Source organism: Balaenoptera physalus (genome assembly GCF_965194825.1).
Source record: "Balaenoptera physalus genome assembly, chromosome: 4".
In the NCBI taxonomy this organism is placed as follows: Eukaryota; Metazoa; Chordata; class Mammalia; order Artiodactyla; family Balaenopteridae; genus Balaenoptera; species Balaenoptera physalus.
The window spans coordinates 75,671,525-75,695,068 of record NC_138891.1 but is presented as its reverse complement, the minus strand read 5'-3'; the positions used below and the strand labels follow the sequence as shown (position 1 = coordinate 75,695,068).

General features: G+C 44.7%; 1 protein-coding gene across 12 annotated transcripts in view; it reads right to left on the bottom strand.

The window, feature by feature from the left end:
* Positions 1-23,544, bottom strand: part of SLC12A8 (solute carrier family 12 member 8) — a 130,113-nt gene that overhangs the window by 94,573 nt on the left and 11,996 nt on the right. For 4 of the 12 annotated variants that reach the window (XM_082458642.1, XM_082458645.1, XM_082458636.1 and 1 more), the window contains one exon: positions 866-1,097. In XM_082458642.1, coding sequence (XP_082314768.1) covers positions 866-1,097 — 232 coding nt within the window. Of the gene's footprint in view, positions 1-865; positions 1,098-9,989; positions 10,182-14,903; positions 15,051-23,544 lie in introns of all 12 variants that reach the window. The other 8 variants (XR_014262650.1, XM_082458643.1, XM_082458635.1 and 5 more) reach the window with 4 other exon arrangements.

Here is a 23,544-nt window from a genome sequence, read left to right as displayed (position 1 = left end):
CCTAGTCACTATTGTCATAAAAAGACAAAGTCCCCAAAGTGTGAAATATCAGGCAGTTATCTTTTTCCTACAGCATCCCAGGAATACTTCCGTACTCTGGAGAGAAACAAAGACTTCTGATGCCAAACCAACCCAAATCACAAAGCTACAAAATTATGCACACTTTGGGTAATAGCATCTCACTCAAAGCATAGGATTTAGGATTAGAGTTGCCAGGTATCCTCAAGGCTGCAGAAAATCCAGGGTTAGAGTAAACAGTGATTGATTGATTATCAATATATGACACCATTTCCAAATGGTGCAAAAGAATACCCTGCTGTTTATTTTCTTTCTTTAAGCTTAGTTAATAGATTCATATTTTTGTTTTGAAAAAACATAATATTGAAAACTATAGACAATCAAACACATATCTGTCCTGCTCTCCCAGAAATGGCAATTGTTAACATTTGTTATGTTTGCATCAAGTCCTTTTTTAAAAAGAAATAAAATATGACAGATAAAATTAAAATCTATTTCCTTCCCAAATCTATTTCTTGCGTATAATCACTATCATGAATCCATCTTTGTCAAATCCAGTTCTACTTAATTCTGGCCTTTATCTAAATTTTCTTGTTTTTTGTTTTTTTTTTAACAGCAAGTAAATAAAAAGAAACATGGGAAATGTGCCCAGTGAAGACATCTACGTGAGGAGGGGCTTTCCGGCCTCTGAAACGGCACCATGACACACCCTTCACCTGCTCGGGAGCAGCACACACTCACTGCAGGGAAAGGCTATTGGGGGTCGTCTTGCAAACCCAGACCTACAAACATCTAGAAAGCAGTGCAGACCCCCATGAGGCCATCTACTGAACTCCAAAAGGCTTACCTGGGTCCAGGTGTGTGAAAGAGCCCACCACGAAGTCCAGCGTGGACACGGCCAGCAGAAGCAACAGCAGCAGCTGGAGGCGGATTATCCACTTGACGCCTGCTAGGTTAATCCCCAGCAAGGCCAGAAGCACCGCAACTGAAACTCCTCGCACGGCCCAGAGATTCCTGAGGCTCAGCAGGTCTGAGATGGATTCAGCGAAGCCAGTGATGTACATGGCACCTGCAACACACTGACAGGCAATTCGAGGTAGGAAGAGTCAGCAAGAGAAAAGAGCATCAGGGCTGCCCCTCACTGAGGACCCTGCTGACCTGGTGGAATTCAACACCCAGGAATCATCATGGGGGTTAAAGGAGCCCTTCCTGCTCAGGAGTCCTGCCTGGGGCCCCCTTTCTTCTCGTCTACATCTCTCCCACCATCCAGAGGGGAGAATGATTGTCGGTGGTAACTAAGATGAAAAGATTATGGAAGGAAGGAGATGGGATTCTGGGCCAAAGAGACCTATAGACGCCCCTGTGAAGACCTAAATAGAGAACAGAAGCACAAGGGGGAGTCCCATCTCAAAGCCTTAGAAGGGCACTGGAGCAAACCCCGGGTTTTTCTCTATTTCTTTGCATGTCACTATTATTTTTAAAATTACCTAAAACTTAGAAATAAGAAAAAAAAGTGGGCAGCACATCCTTCCAATGTCATATGGAACAAAGGCTACCCAAGGACTATCTAAGTGAATGTACTTAGTTCTACTCACTGTTCACTATTGATCAAATGTATTAAATGTCCCAGACTTAGTGAAGTTACATGTTAACTTATGGATTTTTTTTTTTCCTGCAGAGATGTACAGAACTGCTCCCTGGTGGAACAGATAACACAAAAGATTAGGGTTTGTGGTCCTGTAAGACATTAACCGGTTTTGTGTCTAACCTAGCAATCTTATCCTTATATTTATTTATGAAATTGCTGAACTAGGAAGTTATGGATTGGATCTGTATCCATCGAGGGTCCATACCTCACTTCTCAACCTTAACATCTTACTGGCTCCTCCACTAATTAATGAGTTAAATAAACCCTTTGGCACATGTTTATTTTATATTTGCCTGAGAGTCATGATGCTACCTCTTAAAAAACCTGAAACATAATTTCAAATAAATATTTGAAAATAACACCAACCTCATTTACCATAGGTCCTCAGCCCCCTTCTCTTATCGGGTTGGTCCCTTTACCCTCCCCCAGGGCCAGCAGGGCACTCTTATCACTGTCGCTCTGCACCTGTTGCTCTCTCAGGAAACAAATTCTACTCAAACCTCAGCCAAGTTCCTCCTTTTCCATGAAGCCTTTCCTCATCCCCCGTTTCTGAATAAATACTATGCTTACTGCTGGTACCTTGCAATTAATTATCTGGCTCTGTATTCTATTATTATTTCATGCATATAAGTTTGCCCCCCCCAACAAGAATGCAAACATCTTTAAAAAAATTTTATGCTGATTGCGCCTTCTAAAATCCCCTGCATTTGCTAACTACATTGCAAGCAATCTATAAATACTTTATGATACGTTGACTGTATGAAAAATGCTCCGGGAAGCAGACACCATTAAGTTCTAGTCCTTTTATATAAAGACAGGAAGGCTTATACGATTTCTGTGTCTGAGGGGAGCTCACGAAGGAGGCTCCATTCTTCACTGAGATCGGCTCACTTTGCAGCTAGACATAGCATCATTGTCGGTATTCCCCAAATGTAGAGTAGGCATTTCTGTCTGTATTTGGGTGAGGGGGGAAGCCCAATAAATGCAGGGGAAAGACAATCAGAGGAGGGAGGGAGGGAGGGAGGAAGACAGAGAGATAGAGAGAGGAATCTATATTTTTCTGCATTCACCTCAGAATTCAAACTTACTCTTGACTAAATGCCAAGAGTGTGATGGTGACAATGATGCTATTTCATCAGTATTTGGCCAGATCAACAGGACTCCTCACGGTCAGATATATCTGAGTTTTATAAACAAATGTTAAAAATGTAGTACTGATTATCGTTTGTACAGGCATCACTTTCCCAGGTGTCTGAGGTCTCTCACATGCAGAGGGTGATGCCAGAACTTGAATATGACTGTTTGCACCTGGAGCTTCCAAACCGATTACTGAAGTAACCCCAGTAGCGCCCCTCTCTCAGGTTTGTACCTAAAATCACTTTTTAGCCCAAAGATGCCAGTAACAAAAAAAGTAAAAGCTCTGGAGGATACGTGACAAGAGCACAGTGGTCGGAAGCATAGCCTATGAAACCAAACTACCTAAGGCCAAATGCTGTGGCTCCCAGCCTTAGCTGTGTGACTTGGGAAAGTGTTTCAACCTCTCTGTGGTTCATGTCTGCCTCTGTGAAACACAGATAATAATAGTACTTACTTCAAAAGGTTATTGTGAGGAATAGAGAGCCCAGAAATAAACCCACACACCTACATTCAATTAACCTTCAACAAAGGAGGCAAAAATATACAAGGGGAAAAAGGACACTCTCTTCAGCAAGTGGTGTTGGGAAAGATGGACAGCCGCATGTAAATCAATGAAGTTAGAACACCCCCTCTCACCTTACACAAAAATAAACTCAAAATGGCTTAAAGACTTAAACATAAGACATGATACCATAAAACTCCTAGAAGAGATCATAGATGAAACATTCTCTGACATAAATCATACAAATGTTTTCTTAGGTCAGTCTCCCAAGGCAACAGAAATAAAAACAAAAATAAACAAACAGGACCTAATCAAACTTACAAGCTTTTGCACAGCGAAGGAAACTATAAGCAAAATGAAAAGACAACCTACAGAATGGGAAAAAATATTTGCAAATGATGCGACCAACAAGGGCTTAATTTCCAAAATATACAAACAGCTCATATAACTCAACAACAAAAAAAACAAACAACGCAATTGAAAAATGGGCAGAAGACCTAAACAGACATTTCTCCAAAGAAGAAATACAAATAGCCAATAAGCACATGAAAAGATGCTCAAATCACAAATTATTAGAGAAATGCAAACCAAAACTACAATGAAGTACCACCTCACAATGGTCAGAATGGTCATCATTAAAAACTCTACAAATAACATATGCTAGAGAGGATGTGGAAAAAAGGGAAACCTCCTACACTTATTGGGAATATAAGTTGATGTACCCACTATGGAAAACAGTATGGAGGTTCCTCAGAAAACAAAAAACAGAATTACCATATGATCCAGCAATCCCACTCCTGGGCATATACCCAGACAAAACTCTAATGCAAAAAGATATATGCACCCCTATGTTCACAGCAGCACTATTCACAATAGCCAAGACATGGAAACAACCTAAATGTCCATCAACAGATGAATGGATAAAGAAGATGTGGTACATATATACAATGGAATACTACTCAGCCATAAAAAAGGATGAAATAATGCCATTTGCAGCAACATGGATGGACTTAGAGGTTACCATACTAAGTGAAGTAAGTCAGAAAGAGAAAGACAAATAATATCACTTATATGTGCAATCTCAAATATGACACAAATGAACCTACCTATGAAATAGAAACAGACTCGCAGACATAGAGAACAGACTTGTGGTTGCCAAGGGGGAGGTGATTGAGGGAGGGATGGAGTGGGAGGCTGGGGTTAGCAGATGTAAGTTATAATATACAGAATGGATAAAGGTCCTACTGTATAGCACAGAGAACTAAACTCAATATCCTATGATAAACCATAATGGAAAAGAATATTAAAAAAAAAAGAATGGATGTGTATATGTGTGTGTATATACACACACACACACACACACACACACCTGAATCACTTTGCTGTACAGCAGAAATTAACACAATTAATTATTACAATTAATATTGTAAATCAACTATACTTCAATTTAAAAAAAGAGAATTTAAATAGCAACAAAAAGAAGAAGAAGAAGAAGAAACCACCTTAAAAAAAAAAAAGGTTATTGTGAGGATTAAATGAGATAATTCGTGTAAAGTCCTAGAACAATACCTGGCTCATAGTTAGAGTTGGAGAAATAATAGCCATTGGCATTATCAATATTACTTTATTATTAGCTACTGATGTAAAGGAAACAGTAGTTAGCCATGAATTTCATAAAATACTTTGTTAATGCTAAATAGATGATGGTAATGTCACAGGAAATTTGCAACATAAGTTGTAAGTAAGGATTCTTGAAACTGAAGAGACTTACTTTTAAGGGAAAGCTATAACAGCCCAAAATTAAACCACCTTTTCAAAATCTAAAGATTTGGGGGTAAGAGGTAAGGGTAATTATGGAATGTAGGTAAGTAAAAGTATCATAGAGATTTCGTATTTGGTATGTGGAGGAGCTAACAAGTAATGTTTTTGTTTGGGAAGTATAGAAAAAGTATAATTATAGCTTCTAAAAGTAGATAATAACTACCCACAGAATGAAAAGCATAGTATCAATAGAACTTCCAAATCAACAAGGGGGAAAATACAACAGAAATAAATTTGAGCCACGTTGGCAAAATATGGAGAAATTTTTAAAATTTCAAATTATCTAGAAAGTAATAAAAAGGATTGATTCTAAAACTTGGGAAGCACATTAATCCTGCATTCAGAAGGGGAAAAAAGTATAATTCTAAATGTTTATATTAGTTTAAAAATGCAGAAAAATACATGAACAAAGTATTAACTTAAGAAGTGACTTTAAAAATCATAAATAAAAAGACAGTAGGAAGAAGTATTTAATAAAAGGATATATGAAATTAATGAAATGAAAGAAAAAAATGAAAGGATAAAAAGAACAAAAGCTGATTTTTTTTTTGAGATCAATAAAATACATAAACACCTGGCAACCTGATTAAGAGGAAAAGAGAATGTGCAAAATTACAGACTCTTAGAAATGAGAAAAGGAATAAAACTACTCTTACATAAGAGAGTAAAAAAATGAATAGAGAATGTGCCACGAATTACCATACATCCATATTATACAATACTAAGCAACTACTTTAAAAGCATGGATTCAAAGCATTGACCTAGAAGAATGTCTATGACTTATTGTTCAGTGATAAATAAAAGTCATATGAAATTTGTCCCCATTTTTGTAAAAACAAGCAAGCACTTCAAAAATCCATAAATTCATGTAGATGAGCCCAGGGAAAGGTGCTGAAGAGGATGCTAGGTGTTCACACTGGTTACTGCAGGAGGGGAGGGAAACTACGTTTTCTTTAAATTATCTCTGATATGCTAACTAGCTACAATGAACATCATTTTGTAATTTTAAAGCAATTTTATAAAGGAAAATAAAAACAAGCATATTGAGAGTATTATTCTGTTTATGCAAAAACTGTATCTGGGCACATAGAGCGCAGCGCACCTAGGATGCAAGGTTCCCCAACAGCCGGCTCTCAGCCAGTGTGCTCGGGCCTGGCCCGGGCTCCGGCCTCCCCTCGGGAGAGGTGTGGACAACAGCGGCTGCCAGCCCTTCCCCAGAGCAATCCAACCACCCTAGACGTGGTCTCCCTTCCAACCATGAAGCTCCTCTTCATTGGAAAACATCCCTTTCGATTTGTTTAATGTATAAACCTCCCCAGAATTTATTATATTAAAAAAATTTTTGTTATCTGTTCTTAAAGTTTATAATCACAGGCATTCGTTTTTCTCTTTCGTCCTCTACAGAGAATTTCTAACCCTCTGCCACAGGAAGCAGGGGGTGTCACCGCTACATTTTCAGGGTGTAACGCTTCCCTTCCAAGGCCTCTGTTTTTAAAAAATTGCATTTTCACAATCATAGGCAATTTTCTTTCCATCTTTGGGTACCTACCTAGAAAACCAGAGTTGTCCCTCCACACCCCTTCCCTTCTCACACGAAATCCCTAGTTTAAAGTTTGAATTGGTTGGCTGTATGTCCTACATATGGGTTCCCTCCCACAATGCAAACCCCAGGTCCCTGAAAGTTTTCCAGTCCTCCACTGTTTTTACAGAGCCTAGCAAAGAGCAGGTAAGCCATGAATAAATGCTTTTAGACAGGACAGTGCAGGCGGAAGCTGGATATTCTGGTGTCCAGGGTAAGCAGCCCCGAAGAAGTGCTCAGGTGAGTGGGGCAGGGAGTGAGGACAGACCCCAGTTCATCGCCTCCTCCACTGGCCCAGGGGTCTGACCCCACACTACAGGCCCAGCACCAACGTCTCAGAGAGATGAATGGAGAAGGGTTTAGGAGGATGCAAGGCAATGGAAAGATTTTGTAAGCTTTAAAAATCATTATTTTAAGCATCTGTATCTCCTAAACGTTGATGCTCTGGGGCAAGGGCCGGCCAACTTTGGCCCTCTGACCAAATCCTGCTGCCGCCTGCTTTGGGCGTAAGTTTGATTGGCACACAGCCATGCCCGCTTCAAACTGTCTATGGCTGCTTTCACACTTACACAGCAGAGTTGAGTCACTGTGACAGAGACCTATGACACCCTCACAAAAAACTAAAACATTTGGGCTTCCCTGGTGGCGCAGTGGTTGAGAGTCTGCCTGCTAATGCAGGGAACACGGGTTCGCGCCCTGGTCTGGGAGGATCCCACATGCCGCAGAGCGACTAGGCCCGTGAGCCACAACTACTGAGCCTGCGCGTCTGGAGCCTGTGCTCCGCAACAAGAGAGGCCGCGATAGTGAGAGGCCCGCGCACCGCGATGAAGAGTGGCCCCCACTTGCCACAACTAGAGAAAGCCCTAGCACAGAAACGAAGACCCAACGTAGCAATCAATCAATCAATCAATAAATAAATCTTTAAAAAAAAGAAAAAAAAAAAACTAAAACATTTACTATCTAGCCCTTTATAGAAGAAGTTTGCTGACCCTGCTCCGGGGCACAACAGGCCATCTCCTCTGGCAATTACTAAAAACACCTGAGTGCATGCATGCCCTGGGATGAGGGAATTAGGGGTAATAAGAACCAGGAATAAGGACCCTCAGAAAACCCAACCACATCCTGGAAGAAAAAGATCTCAAATCAATGACATAACCTTCCACCTTAAGAAACTAGAAAAAGAAGAGTGAACTAAACCCACAGCAAGCAGAAGGAAGGAAATAATAGAGATTGGAGCAGAAATAAATGAAATAGAGGTCAGAAAAAGAATAGAGAAAAGCAACAAAACCAAAAATTGCTTCTTTGCAGACAAACCTTTCACTAGACTGACTAAGAAGAAAAGAGAGAAGACTCGGATGATTAAAATCAGGAATGAAAGGGAGGCCATTGCTACCAATCTTACAAAAACAAAAAAAAGTTTATAAGGGAATCTATGAATGATTATATGCCAAAACATTAGATAACCCAGATAAAATGGACAAATTGCTAGAAAGACACAACCTACCAAAACTCAAGAAGAAACAGAAAATCAGAATACGCCTATATAAGTAAAGAGACTGAATTAGTAATCAAAAGACTTCCTGCAAAGAAAAGCCCAGGACCATATGGTTTCACCACCAAATTCTACCAAACGTTTAAAGAATTAACACCAATCTTTCACAAACTCTTCCCAAAAATAGAAGAGGAGGGAACACCTCCCAACTCATTCTGTGAGGCCAGCGTGAACATGACACCAAAACTAGACAAAGATATCACGAGAAAGCTACAGACCAACATCCCTCATAATATATAGGCAAAAATCCTCAACAAAATACTAGCAAGCTGAATCTAGCAACATATAAAAAGGATTGTGCAGCAGCCAAACCCTGATTAGAAAGCCCACCCAGCTCAACTGCCGAAGCAGAGGCATGGAGAGGACAGACCAGAGGGGCACCAATGTTTCTGGCTTTTCTTAGAAGTTTTTTGATTACTAATTCAATCTCTTTACTTATGTAGGCGTATTCTGATTTTCTGTTTCTTCTTGAGTTTTGGTAGCTTGTGTCTTTCTTTGTGAGCACCTTTCCTCCAAGTCACCTCACATACAGGAGGCTTCCTCTCTCTGGGAGGTGGGGAGGCCCAAACATCAGCGCTGGTCCCCTTTCTGTGGTATCTGTTTCAAGAGTGGAGCTTTTTGTCTACCCAGAGAGCAGGGAAAGTGAGGACTGCTGTTTGTCCATCTTGCAGCCTGCTTGGCTATAAAATAGCAGAGAAGTTAAAAAAAAAAAAATCGATATACAAATCCCCAGGGTAATAAAGTAAACTGACAGTTTATTACTCACCTCCAAACTACCATGCTTAAAGATGTTTCTCCAAAAAGGCAAGTGGTTTTTAAGAGTGCACTGACCATGTGTCTGCCTTCCACACATCTCTCCTACACACACACACACACACACACACACACACACACACACACACACACACACAGCTTTGTGCTGTTGGAGAATCAGATGTATTTTTGCTACAATACCCTGCCCCTGCTGCTTTAAAAATAAAAGAAACAGACCGATACTTTCTTTGAGGAGACTCTTGTACTCTTACTTAGACAGATTCTTTTAACTGTTTTTTCAGCCACCCACCACCCTTTGCACCATCATTAAAGCCTTTTTCAGTCCAAGAAGTGCTTACAAAGAGCTGCTTCTTAATGTCTGCATTTGCTTCCTCAGCATTAGGTCACCGTCCCTGTGTTTTAGCTAAACACGCTGCAGTACTTCTCCCTGCTCAGTGGTTTTCTGAGGGCCTCCGTCCACTCTGGTGAAGGGCCTCCTCATTAGTATTCTCCTTCTCAGACAGAGCATCCACACAGGGGCTTTCAGCCTCCCTGTTCAGGCCATCAAGCTATCAATGCGCCTAGAGCTCCGGTTCATTTGAGAACAGCCTGCTTCTAAGGAAGTGCTTGGCACAGGCAAAATGTCCCCTTTTCAGTGTAAAAGTGCCCCCGGGACCGGGCCACCCAGCTGCCACCCCGGCTCCGGCCACTGCTGTACACTCCCCACCCTAGAACAGCCTGTAAGGATGGTCCCAGCCCAGACCTAGCTCCCTGGTGGAAGCAGGACTCCAGAGGCAAAGGGGGCGGAAAGGAAGGAGCCCTGGACTAAGGGCCAGGGCCCCGGACTACGAGCTTGCTTCCACTCTGAGCTCCCCGCAACTGCCCCCTTGCCTGTCACCAGGTCAGAGGGGAACGTGGATGAGAAGAAGGTGGCAGAAAGAAAGGCAAGGTAAGCGATTCCACTGGCCAGTGGCCTCACCTGTCCAAACACGTACAGCAGCCCGATGGCGCCTCCGGTCTGCCCGCCGAGGACCGCCGCGATCATGGAGTAGACGCCGCCGGTGCCCACGTCGCAGTGCTCCCCAACCCCGATGCCGGACAGCACTGTGACCAGGGCCACCAGGGCGACGAAGGACACCAGAAACACACCCATGAGCACTCCCGTGTTTCCCTGCGGCGGAACAGCAAGGAGCCAGGTCAGGGTTAGGGCACGGAGGGAGCACGGCCCACCGCTCCCACGCCCCCGGGGGTGGGTCCGCTGGAAAAGGACGAAGGCAGGGCCACAGGAGTAAGGCCTGGAAGGGACTCCAGACGAACGTAGGGTCCCTGCAGCGAACTCTTAGAGCCTTCCCAGCGCCGACAATGTCACGTCGAAGCCACGCCATACCCTCTTGCAGCCCCTCCTGCTCTCTCCCCTCTCCACCTCCCCAGGCCCCCTCATCCCTCTGCCGACAGCCCTCCCCCAGACGCACGCGGCGCCCCAGCGTAAAGTCACGTGCCCCCTCGCCCCACCCCCTCCTCCTACCCACGCGGATCCCCTGCCTGGAATGCCTTTCTGCCCATTCCTCCTCCTTGGCAGGTTCACTCCAACGCATCCCTCAAGACAGGGGTTAGCGTTTCCTCCTGCAGGAAGCTGTCCCTGGGAGCCTTCCTCTGGCTCCAGTAGTGCCCAGGGCTTAGTGCTTATCACAGCACTTGTCACACTTGAGTCTTGTCCCCAAGCCCGTCTTTACCTCTGGGCTGCCAAGAGAGCAGGATTAGGTTTGGGGTTTTTTTCCTAGCTTTCCCCATTTCTCTTTCATTTGTGTGCACAGCATTCTTCCCGCCCATACTCCATCTACTCTCTTCTCGCACTTCTGACATTTAAAAATGCTTATATCACCTGCAAGTTATTTGAACGTTTAGAAGTTCACTGCATTGAAAAATTGGTTTATTTATATGAAAGACCTTTTATAAATAAGTAGAAAAGCATGGGGAGGGGGGAGAAAAAGAGGTAAATATTTTCTTTATTTCTATTTTGACATCTATTGATATTTAGATGGAGGTTGGAGAATGAAGTGGGATTATTGTATTTGTTAATCTGTTGGATTTTCAGCTGAGAGTAATGCCATACCAAGCAAAATTATGATTCTGTTAATAGAGAAGGGGGAAAAAAATGGATCTAAAGTTTGCCACGGTAGACTATATGGTACCTAAAGGATTAGGTTATATTCAGTTATGTTTTATTCAGTTACTTATTTTGCTGTTTTTATATTTTTAATGAACTTATATAATTACTATTTTCTTCCTTTGTTCGTGCTTTTAAATTGTCTACATGGGATAATTTTTAAAAGTCTGTACCAGTCTTTAAGTTTTCATACCCAAACTGCCACTTTAACGTTTTTCAGATTATAAATATGCTGCCAAATTATTCTTTAGAATTAATATTTTCTATTTAAAAATGACTTGGGCATGACCTCTACTTATTTTAATTTTATGCTATCCTCTAGAAGCTCTACCTTATTTTTGGCATTTCACATTTACCTTTATTTCCATGTTCAAATATGATTTTTCAGGTAAAACTAATGTCAGAATTGAAAAGGAGAGATCATTTTAGGGCAAAAGGATGTATTTGTGTGGTAGCAGCCTCAAAGATGGTCCCAGTGGTCCCCACCTCCTGGCATTCGTGCCCTTGTGTAATCTGCTCCCCTTGAGCGGGGGCTGGATGGAGTGACTCACTTTTAATGAGCAGAGCCCTGCAGATGTGATGGGATGTCACTTTTGAGATGAGCGTATGAGAAGACCGTGACTTTCATCTTGGGCACCTGCTCCCTCCCTCTCTCTTAGGTTGCTGGCCCTGGGGGAAGCCAGCTGCAGTTACTGAGGCAACCCTATGAAGAGGGCCATGTGACAAAGCCTGACAACAACCTCACAAGTGATCCTGGAAACAGACCCTCTGCCAGTGGAGCCTTCAGATGAGAGTGCAGCCCTGACTGACAGGTTGGCTGCAACCCCATGAGAAACCCTGAGCCAGAGGCACCCAGCTAAGTTGCTCCTGGATCCCTGAACCACAGTAATGACAAGACAACACATATTTGTTGCTTTAAGCCGCTAAGTGTTGGGATAATTTGTTGCGCAGCAATAAATAATTAATACAACTTGTACTTGACTTTGGGGATGGGACTGACACTTCTGGATAGCCATTTCTCAAAAAAGTGACTCAGCGAGAGGGTTCAGAGGAGGCCCTAAGATTTAAGAATAGAAATAGAGAGAGCTTACCCTTCTCTCCTTCCACTGTTCCATAAGCAGCCCCTGCATGAGGCAGAGCCCAGGGGCCCAGGCTGTCACTGCCAGGCCTTCCTCTGCCACAGCAGTCAGGTTGCTGGGCCTCCCCTGGACACAGGCTGGAGAGGTGCTGGGCAGTGAGGTGGCTCCCAGGAAGGGGAAAAATCAGAGGTTGATCCCAGAAGCCTGAGAATGCCTGCCAGGACAAGGCATCTGAGTGGAGGATTTGTGCTTTTGTAAGTGGGGCCCTGTAGGTTTGAGAGGACCATGAGAGCCATCCACACCAGAGAGGCTGCTAACCTTGCTCTGAGCTTCCCACACATTAATAAAGAAAACTTTCAGACCCATCCTGGCTATGGCTAAGGCTGAACCCTGAGCTAAGGGCCTGGGTATGGAGTAGAGCAAGAGCTGAGGAAGGTCTGGCCTCAACCAGGTCTCCTAAGAGGACTAAGAACCCCATACACCCCACTACAGTGAAGCTTTCACCCCCTGGAATTTGCAGATGTGATGGTTAACTTTATGTGCCAACTTGGCTAGATTATGGTGACCAGTTGTTTAGTCAAACACTAGTCTAGGAGTTGCTGTAAATGTATTTTTAAGATGTGATTAACATGTACAATCAGTTGACTTTTTTTTTTTTTCTTATCTTCTGGCCACGCCACGTGGCATGTGGGATCTTAGTTCCCTGACCAGGGATTGAACCCGCGGCCCCTGCATTGGAAGCGCGAAGTCTTAACTGCTGGCCCGCCAGGGAAGTCCCACAATCAGCTGACTTTAAGTAAAGGAAATTACCCTCCATAATGTGGGTGGTTCTCATGCAATCAGTTGAAGGCCTTAAAAGCAAATACTGAGGTTTCCCAAAGAAGAAGGAATTTGGTCTCCAGACTGCAACACAGTAGTTCTGCCTGAGTTTCTAGGTTTTGGACTCAAAAAGCTGCAACATCTATTCTTACCTGCATCTCACTTATCCTGCAGATTTGGGACTTGCCAGCCCCCATAATCGTATGAGCCAATTTCTTACCATAAACACACACCCCTCTCTCTCTCTACCTCCATGAGATGATAGAAAATGTATACAGCTGTCCCTAGGTATCCACAGGGGATTAATTCTGGGACTGGTCTCGGATACCAAAATCTGCAGATGCTCAAGTCCCATAGTCAGCTCTTCCTATTTGCAGTTTCCCTTCCACGGATTCAACCAACTGTGGACCGTGTAGTACTGTGTTATTTATTGAAAAAAACCCGAGCATAAGTGGACCGTGCAGTTCAAACCCATGTTGTTCAAGGGTCAACTGTATATTGGTCTCTGCACCTGGTTCCTGGCACAGAGCTCCTGAAACCTTGTCATTTCTTAAGTGATAAGCGCACTAGAAGCATCTCTTGTTCTAACATTTGTCTTTGACCCCATCCCTGACACGGGGCTCCTAAAACCCTTGTAAATTCCTAAGCGATAAAAACACAAGGAGCATCTTTTGTTCTAACGAGGTGGCTGTCAGTGGGCTCCTGGATGGCTCCTGGATGGGGGCTGGTCACCAGAAAGACCAAGCCGCGATTAGACGCTGCGAGTTTTCACCCCCACCACCCCCAACACACATATACACACTTCTCTAGAGAGGGGAGAGGGGCTAGAAATGGAGTTAACAATTGATCATGTGTGATGAAGCTGCTATAAAAATCCCCAAAGAATGGAGTTTGGAAAGCTTCCAGGTGGGTGAGCATAGCCACACACCAGGAGAGTGATGCACCCCAACTCCACGGGGACAGAAGCCCCTGCTCTTGGGACCTTTGCAGACCTTGCCCTAGGTATCTCTTCATCGGTCTTTATCATAATCCTTTAATAAGCTAATAAACATAAATAAGTGTTTCCCTGAGTTCTGTGAGCTGCTCTAGCAAATTAATGGAATCTGAGAGGGGGTGGGGTGGGTCGTGGGAATGGGGTGGGTCGTGGGAACCCCAGATGCACAACCTCGGTCAGAAGCATAGGTGACAACCTGGACTTGTGATTGGCAGCTGAAGTGGGTGGGGGCAGCTTTATGGGATGGAGCCCTTAACCTGTGGGATCTGATGCTCTCTCCAGGTAGTGTCAGAATTGAGTTACACTGTAGGACACTCAGCTGGTGCCACAGAATTGCTTGATGTGGGGAAAAATCTGGTGACCAGCAGTGTCAAGTGAAGTGTTCCGTGTGAAAGTAAGGAGAAGGGTATGGAGGAGAACCGTAGGTTTTTACAGTTTCTTCTCCCTCTCCCTCTCCCTCTCCCTCTCCCTCTCTAGGCAGGGCATCAGAGGAGTTAAAGAACACCAGGAAAGCTGGAGAGGGTCACAAACTGGAGGCAAACTTGCCATCAGCCTGCTCTCTCTGACCCACCTCTAGTCCCACCCACAATGTGCCCTGACTTCTGTGCTCATATTCCTGTAGGTAAATCCATGGTGAGGCTTCCACAGGAACCTCTGTCTGAGGCCCAGGTTCTCAGGATTCTCATTTAAAAAGCAATACTAGCTACTCCATGTACTTGATCTTGCTCGGTGCTTCAGGAATCTGTTGACTACACTGTGGAATACCCAAGGGTGACAGAGCTTTCCATGTCCCAGGCCCACAAGAGGCCCCAGGGCCACCAGCTCATCACTCACCACCAGCCAGCCAGTCCTCAAGAAAAGGACAACCCCAAAAATGTTGATCATGCAGGATGTGAACACACCATCCCAGGTCCCGAACAGCACTGGTTCCCATGTGAACAGCTGGGTCTTCCACCAGGGCTGGGGCTGGGCCAGGGCCTCCTGAAAACAGGGCACACAGGAGTCAGCTCAGCAGCAGTGGGGCGGGCTGGCGCGGGGAGGGGAACGGAGGTGGGTGCTGGGAGAACTCAGCTTTAAAGCTCTCCTGTTGGGCCATGCCCTGCAGGCCTGTGCGCATAGCGACTCCTGTGCCATGCGCAGCGCAGACAAGCTGTTCAGCAAACTCGGTTCCCTTTCCTTCTGGCCACTCGGGAGACTGCATTTCCCAGTCTCTTTACAGGCGGTGTGGCCACGTGACTGAGTTCTGGCCACTGGGATGCGGGTGAGCGCGGGATGCTGGGCTCCAGCTCTGACGTCGGTCAGGAGCTCTGGGTGACGCCATCCTCCCTTTCAGTCTCTCCCTTCCTGGTGGGAAGAGCAGCTTCCAGTGGTTACTAATCTTTGGGGAACCTTCCTTTACTTACCTTTTTCTCCTCTGGCCCTTCTAACACTTCTGTAATGAGTTCTATGTATTAAATTCCCTCTGTTTAAAAAATCTAGGGCAGTTTCTGTGTTCCTGACTGAACACTGGCTGGTACGGTGATCCCTAAGTGCCCTTCCATCCCATACCCCAGGATCCCAAGGCATCATTTGGCAGTTGTCTAGAATCACAGGCTAACAAGTGGTGAAACAGATGCTTTCCTCATTTTTCCAATTCAAAAATAACAAGGGCACTTACAGTACACTCATACAGAAACTCTTTACTAAAAAGACTAAACCTTATGGAAATACTAAAACGATCTTAAACAAAATCAGTAGCCACTCATACGATGAACTGCTCCTGCATAGGTTTAGTAATTAATCTAAATTCAGACATCACTGGAGTCTTCCAATGGCCTCAAACTACTGCAGCAGTGATGAAATGATTCTCACCTCGGGGTGGGGAAGGGAGGCACCCAGCTAAGACCCACTGTGTGCACTAAGCCTAACTGGTGCGTGTATGTGATCTATAACCTCAGGGAGACGGCAGAAAAGTCAAGGGACAGGGGAAATCTAAGGTCCAGAGTCAGGGGCAGGGGCCCTGAACAGCTGAGAACGATGGGTGCGCTCATGATCTAGGACCAAGGCCAGAGGCCAACTATGCTCAGTCAAAACAAAAGGAGAGGATCCCAGCTTCCCGCCTTGTATCGTACACCTACAGATGAAAAAAGGGCCTCAAGAAATCATCAGGGCCATCAATGAAGCCACGCAGGACAGATGGGCCGGGGGACTCCCGACACCAGCTGGAACACCTTTCATCTCTGTATATTTCTGTGCATTTGTCTTTTGCAAACCACTAATGAGGAATCTCCTGAAAGTCAATAAACATGAGAACAGTGATCGTGGCTCAGAGCGAAGACCCTGCCAACCTATGCTTATCTTTGAACGAATGGTACCAAGGGACTCTGTGGTAAGTAAGATTGTTTTCCAGGATCCTAATCTCAAAACTCAGGACCTGGCCCAACTTCCCGTCTCTGCTTGTGTTCGCTTCCTACCATGGCTTGTTACAGGCCTACTACTTATTAGAAACAGTCATAACAATAGCAACTATCAGCAACAAAGAGTAATAATTTAGGGAGTGCTTTCAGCTTCCACATCAATTCCCCCCTTTGGTACTCAGGTCACCCCGGGAGCGAGGCAGGGAGCGGGCCCCTGTCTACAGCCAGCCGAGGAAAGCGAGCCCTGGAGAAGAGACACAACCAGCCTAGGTCCACAGTTGGGGTTTGAATTCCCCAACCCAGACTGTAAAACCTGCACCACAGGTCACAGGCCCTTTTCTCTCCTAAATTTCAATGTTTCAGGTGCAATTTCTAACATCCTGGATCTCGCTTAATTGTGAGTACCTCCGCTTTACCCTTAAAATTCCTGTTGTGATTTTAGAAACTGTATTCCTCTGTCATCACAGCCTTCATATTTCCCCTGTAAAACCTGTTTTGTTTTTTTGTTTATTTACCTAATGGGGGTATGAAAAGCCTTTCACTCCCTGGATCTCACTGGACTAAATCAGCCTTAAATGTGCTTCACAGATGAATGAGGCCGGAACTTTAGGAGACTCTTTACCCTGAGCATAAAGGTGTAAGTGAAGGTATACATGGTTTGAAGGTATACATGTAGTCAAATGGGTTTGGTGCCCAAGTCATGACAGTTTATTTCAGGACATTTAGAGGAGTGCACATACCTTTTCTTACCAAGTGACACAAGAACACAACTAAGTCTTCCCAAAGCCTGCTCATCTGATACTGGCAAGACGCACCTAAGTTTGACCCAAGGTTGGGGCCCTGATGTTTTGAGAGAGAGAGAGAGACATAAGCCAGTGAGAGAAAAGGAAGAAGAAACAAAAGCACCAAAAAGGGGAGCTAGGATGAGATGGAGAACCCTAGAATAAAATGCCAAATAGGTACTCGGGAGACCCCAAGGGACAATTTCCAGCCCCCCCCGCAGACACGCTGCCGCCAACATCAATACAGGACGCCAGCCCGGGGCCCATGCTTGTCACCTCTCCCTGGCCCACCGCACGCTCCAGCCTCCCCACTTACAGGACGTCCTCAGCCTTCCGCACTGCCCCAGGGTTGGCCTTGTGGAGAGTACCGGCCTGACAGGCAGCTCAAACCAGCTCCCTTGCATAGTAACTACCATCGGGCCGGCCCAATTCTGACACCAGTGCCAGTGGGGGGCGGTTTCTCCTACACCGAGCAATCCTCTGACACCAGTGGGTGTCCCATAGTTCAAGACAACTCCGACACTGCCCGCCCAGAGACGGTGCCATCCTACAGTCAAGGGTTCAGTCCTACCAGACTGCCCCTCAGATGCCAATTTCAAGTCCATGTTGTCACTATGCTTCTGACCCACGGGCTACTGATCAGAGGTTCCCACCACCCCCGTCTTGGGTTCAGTTAATTTGCTAGAGCGGCTCACAGAACTCAGACAAACATTTTACTTACTAGATTACCAGCTTATTATGAAAGGATATGACTCAGAAGCCACCAGATGAGGGGGGCGTTTAGGGAAAGGTTTGAGGTCTATGCCCTCTCCCAGCGCAGTACTCTCCCATCATCTCCATGTGGTCACCAACCCAGAAGCTCTCCAAACCCTCCTTTTTGGGTTTTTCTGGAGGCTTCATCACATAGGCATGACTGATTAACTCACTGGTCCTTGGTGACTGATGTAACCTCCAGCTCCTTCCCCTGAAAGTTCCAACCCTCCAATCACATGGCTGGTTCCTCTGTAACCAGCCTCCATTCTAGGTGATTCTAAAAGTCACCTCGCTAATAGAAACCCAGTGGTGGCTGAAGGCATTTGTTATGAATATCAAGACACCTTATCACTCTTATCACCTAGGAAATTCCAAGGGTTTTAGGAGCTCTGTGCCAAATATCTATTTATTATAAATCACAGTATCACAACTGGCTACTCCCCAATCCTGCTGTCTGTCTGTCCTGCCAGCTCTCTCCGATTCCCTTCAGCTCTTGCTCAGATAGGCTGCGGGCAGAGCCGTGTCTGCAGCATAAGCAGACATCCAATAGGAGGACAGAATATCAGCTTCTCCCCCCCACTCAGGGACCGCATGCCAAAGCCCCTCCTTTATGGGAGGGTAAGGAAGCTCATCTCTTCTCAAATATGCCCTCCCACAAAGGCCGTGGCTCACAGACTCTCCCTTTGTGCCTCTCCCTAGTCATTTCTGTTGCCCAGGGAGAGGGCGGTGGAATAGCTGGGGTGACAGGGGGTGATAGTTGGGCCAGTTCTGGGCTATCTTGTGCTTGGTACCAACTGTTGATAACTGTCTTAGAACCTCATTGTCTTCAGATTTGGGCCCCAGTCATCAATTCCAAAATAACAAGAGTCTCATTCAACACTCTATGACACAGACATGACAGGTTGCGGGGAAAGGCAGGTGGCAGTAGGATGTGTGCTGTGCCCAGGATGGAGGCTACTGGGAAGCAGGGGTGGACACTAAGAAACAAGAGACAGAAAAGTGAGGGGCAAAGCAATCCCTCAGAAAGGGGACCACAAACATCCTCAAGGGGCAGGTTCCTCTCTTTCCTGAGGACCCTCAGGTTGTCAGGGACAACTTGGCAGGTTCCAGGGCACAGAGACTTGGAGTCTGGCCGCGGGTGATCGCACCTGTGTGCTGCTCGTTGCTAGGGCTTTCCTTCCCAACCTCCCAGAACAAGGAGCCAGGCCCTCTAAGCCCAGGGCTGCACCCCACACTGGAGACACCACGGCCACCTCGTGGGTGTTTTAGTTCAGAGGTAGAAGTCCTTCTCCTGTGAGAATCCTCACACTTGAGCAGGGCATCTAGAAAGACAGGAAAATCACACCTGAAACGTGTCCAGAGCGGGAAACACGTGACTTCCTGCATCCAGCAAGTGGAGCTGAGTAAGACAGAGCAAAGCTCTGCTACAGCCAATGATGCGAGCTCCCACCCAGGAGCCTCTTGTCTCAAACAGCCACCGCCCTGCCACAGGCCACCCTCCAGGCCTTACTGAACACATCCGAAATGTGAGAAGACACCTATTCTCTCTCCTGGCAGCTGGAGGAAAGGAGACTGGTAAGAAACTCTGCTTCTGCCCACTTGGGTCAGGAGCGGATCAGAGCAAGACACAGCCTGCCCCTTCCTCCCAAAGACTGGCTCTACCTGGAGCACGCACACGTGCGCCAGCAGTTTGCTTTCTGAAAGCTAATTATTTAATTATTACACATCAGAGAATATCCCAAGCTGCTGCTGATCTGTGACGCACTGAGCAGAGTGGGTGCCACATTCCTCTCCTCTGGCTCTGAACAGGCACCACAAGCTGCAGCTGGGCAGGGGGGCAGCAGGGCTCCACGGGCCAGCGGCCGCCTGTGGTACCCGCATCCGATGCAAGTAGCTACATACCCACCTCAAGGTGGGCTGCGCAGTTTAGATGAGGTGATAATCGTGAAAGTTTTTTTGGTAAGCATGAAGCACATCAGGCAGTTTTAAATGGAGGTGAGGATTTCTTCAGGAAAGTTGGGAGGAAAGGAAAGAAGAGAGGTCTTACTGACTGTGCATCTTCTATCTGCCCTGGTACCTCGTCCTCATGTTTCAGGTGAATCCTTGCTCTACACCTCAGCCTGAAAGCTGCCTCTCTCCAACCCCTGCCCAGTTCCAGCGCTGGGGCAGCCGGCCCCTTCTGTATTATACTAGGAGTTCGAGAATGGGTGTCCGACAAGCGCTCTGCTACCCTGACTGAAGCTGGTAATGGGAGCTGCTCCGCAGGACCCACATGGAGTGGTCAAAGCCTGATTTCCCTGGATTCGAATCTGGGCAGCACGCTTGGTCAGCACCGATTTAGGCACTCCTAGAAATGTGAGATCTTCGTGGCTGTGCGGATCTCTTCTGCACAGAACAGGTTCAAAAGCCAGTGTCTCCGTAACAGTAGTTCCCGGTGCTTTGATCTGTGGCTCTTCCATCTTGTGCATTCTGATCCCGGTCCAAGGCCAGGAACCTCCCAAGGCACAACCTGGTCAAGCAACCACACAGGCCCAGGAGTGGCAAGACCCGCGGACGCTGTGACAGCGTTGATGTTGGTGGGGCCCCTGCCCGAGCTCTGCCTCTCAGAGCTATACAGCAGCTCATTCCCCACAGAGCGGCCACCTCTGTGCTCAGAATGCAGAACCCAAAGACACAATGCTCTGGGCACCTGACAGCACCCCGCAGATCTAAATTCCCACAGCAGTGATGCCATGGCCACCTAAACAAGAGCTTCCCCTTCCCTTCCCAGCCTCCTTGGCAAAAGGACAGAGCCCTCCTGCGAGACTCAGGCTGCCACTAGACAGTCTACCTCAGTTTAACATCAGGAGGAGAAACACGGACCCTAATGCCCTCCCCCAGTAACAGGCAAACCAGCTAAAAATCAACTGCAAAAGGTTTATTTTTCTAGGTGCTTCAGTGGATCAGACAATACCATACCCATTTAAGGATTCTTATGTACTAAGTACTTTTGACGTTTGGAATCACATCAATGTTTTATATACTCAAAATTAAACAAAATCAAATCAAATCGACAGGATGAGAGAGAAAAATTAAAACAGAATGCAAAGAGAAACAAATTAACCTAACTATAATTCTAATGAATAATATAACCACACCGAAGGTGGAAAAAACTGAGCAGAGTTAACTTTTGAACATAGTACTTTAACTATGTGCTCTCAGTCTAAAGACAAATAACTAACTACAAACTAATACAAATTCTAGATAGAAAGTTTGTTTTTTGCAGGGGTAGGAGTTACCACTCCTGAATCTACTTTCCATGAATTGTAGGACTGAGCAAATAAGTAAATATACCGACTGGGAGTCAAGTTTCTCACTGTTGGAGAAGGCAGTTAAAACTAAGAAAAGAGGAAAGAAGGATGAACCCTGGCGTGATAAATTAGAATTAGAGGTATCAGTTTGAATTTATAGTTTTTAATATATAAAGATATAAATATATATAGACATATCTATACATATCTATATATCTATATCTATATACGTGTATATATATATATATATGTATGTATATATATATATCTGTCTACTTAAAGGGTCTGTAAGTCAAGACACCCCAGTAGCAATGAACATACCTAGCACCCAGATCTTGGTCTCTAAATACCATTTCTCACTTTAAGGAGCCAGAGCTCTTTGGAGAAATAGCTGATTCAGGGCTGGGGCAGAAAAAGTACAAAATGAGCCTACAATATTTTGTGCCAGAAAGTAAGGAAGGGCTCCTAAAAATGATGAGGATGTGTCATAAGAACATAGAAGCCAGCTTGAAGGCTGGCCAAATCTGGAACAATTTGAGCATCAAAATCAATAATAATAGCAATAGAATACACATGGAAAAAATAAGAATCTGAGTCCATACAGATATAACCAAATGAATAAATTAAAGTAAGAGGAAGGAGGGAAAATTCTTCTTTATAGAAGACCAAGTAATATATGTAGAAGAAATGAGGATGTTAGAAAATCACCATTCTGCAACCATCACAGTAATAACTGAGTCTGCCAAGACTCATCAATGTATGCTAAAGCTAATGGGTAGAAAATTGATGAGGAACTGGATATTTCCATAGTCTCAAAGTATCCCCAACAAATTATTTATTAGTTACAAAGGGAAAATTAGTAACTTTAGAGTGGATTAACCTAGTGGGCACCACCTTAAATAAGTAACCAAAGTGAACATTACCAATAATGGGACAAGTGGAAACCCTGTACCTCCCTCCTGATATGACGCCTGGAAAAGAACACAATATCATTCTATGGGTTCCTGCCCAAAATGCAAAACTTGAATCTAATCATGAGAGTTCACGTCCCAAACTGAGAAATAGTCTACAAAAAAAAACCAGCCTGTGCTTTGCAAAAAAAGTCAAGATCACGAAAGACAAAGAAAGGCTAAGGAACCATTCCAGATTAAATGAGACTAGAGAGGCGTGATGACTAAATGCACTACGTGATGCTGGACTGGCTCCCGGTCCGGGAGAAAAAGCTCCAGGATATTAGTGAGATAACTGGCCAAAGTGGACTGTGAAACTGTGGATTAGATAATAGGATTCATCAATGTTAAATGTCTTGATCTTTTTTAAATATTCCATAGTCCAGCCATCCAGGCATGGACTACGGTTATTTTATTTTATTTTATTTTATTTGACCACACCAAGCGGCTTGTGGGATCTTAGTTCCCCGACAAAGGGTCAAACCCAGGCTCTTGACCATGAAAGTGTGGAGTCCTACCCACTGGACCAGGGAATTCCCTAAGTGTCTTGATCTTGATAAATATCATGTGGTTAGGTAAAAGAGAAGTCCTATTCTCAGGAAACAGACAATGAAGTATTTATGGATAAGGGGACATGATGTCTACAAATTAGTTCCAAATGGTTCAGGAAAAATATATATATAATCAAATATAATAGGTATTAAAATATATATTATATATATGGAATAGAAATATATGTATATATAGAGAGAGAGCACACAGATAATAAAGCAAAAGGACAAAATGTTAATAACTGGTAAATCTGGGTCAAGAGTATACGGCGGTTGTTTGTACTGCTGAGACTTTCTATAAGTGTGAAATGTTATCAAAATTTCAATAGTTTAAAAATAAATAAATAGTAAAAGCAATTTTTATTTTTTAAAAGAAGCCCAGACATATTTAAAGAACAGCTTGTTCACTCTTGTACCTCTAGTGCCTAACATGGAACAGGTACTTACTAAATGTGTTAGTTAAATGAATGAATGAATGAATACAATGTGCTTTAGAGAGTGACATTAGACCCTCTTTTAAGGAAGCAGAATATGCACTTTTCTACCTTCCAAATTACCATGACAATGACAGAAAAGATGTGTTGTTTATTTTTAAAGTATGAAACTATAGTTATAACTAGAAAGGGAAAAAACCAAGTGCTACTAGCAGATCAGATATTTGGAGAGATTCCTGCAGATGGGCTTGGAGGGGCAAAAAAAAAGCAAGTGATAGAGCAGCCCAGGGCAGCCAAGAGAAGAGCTGTCTTCCAAGGC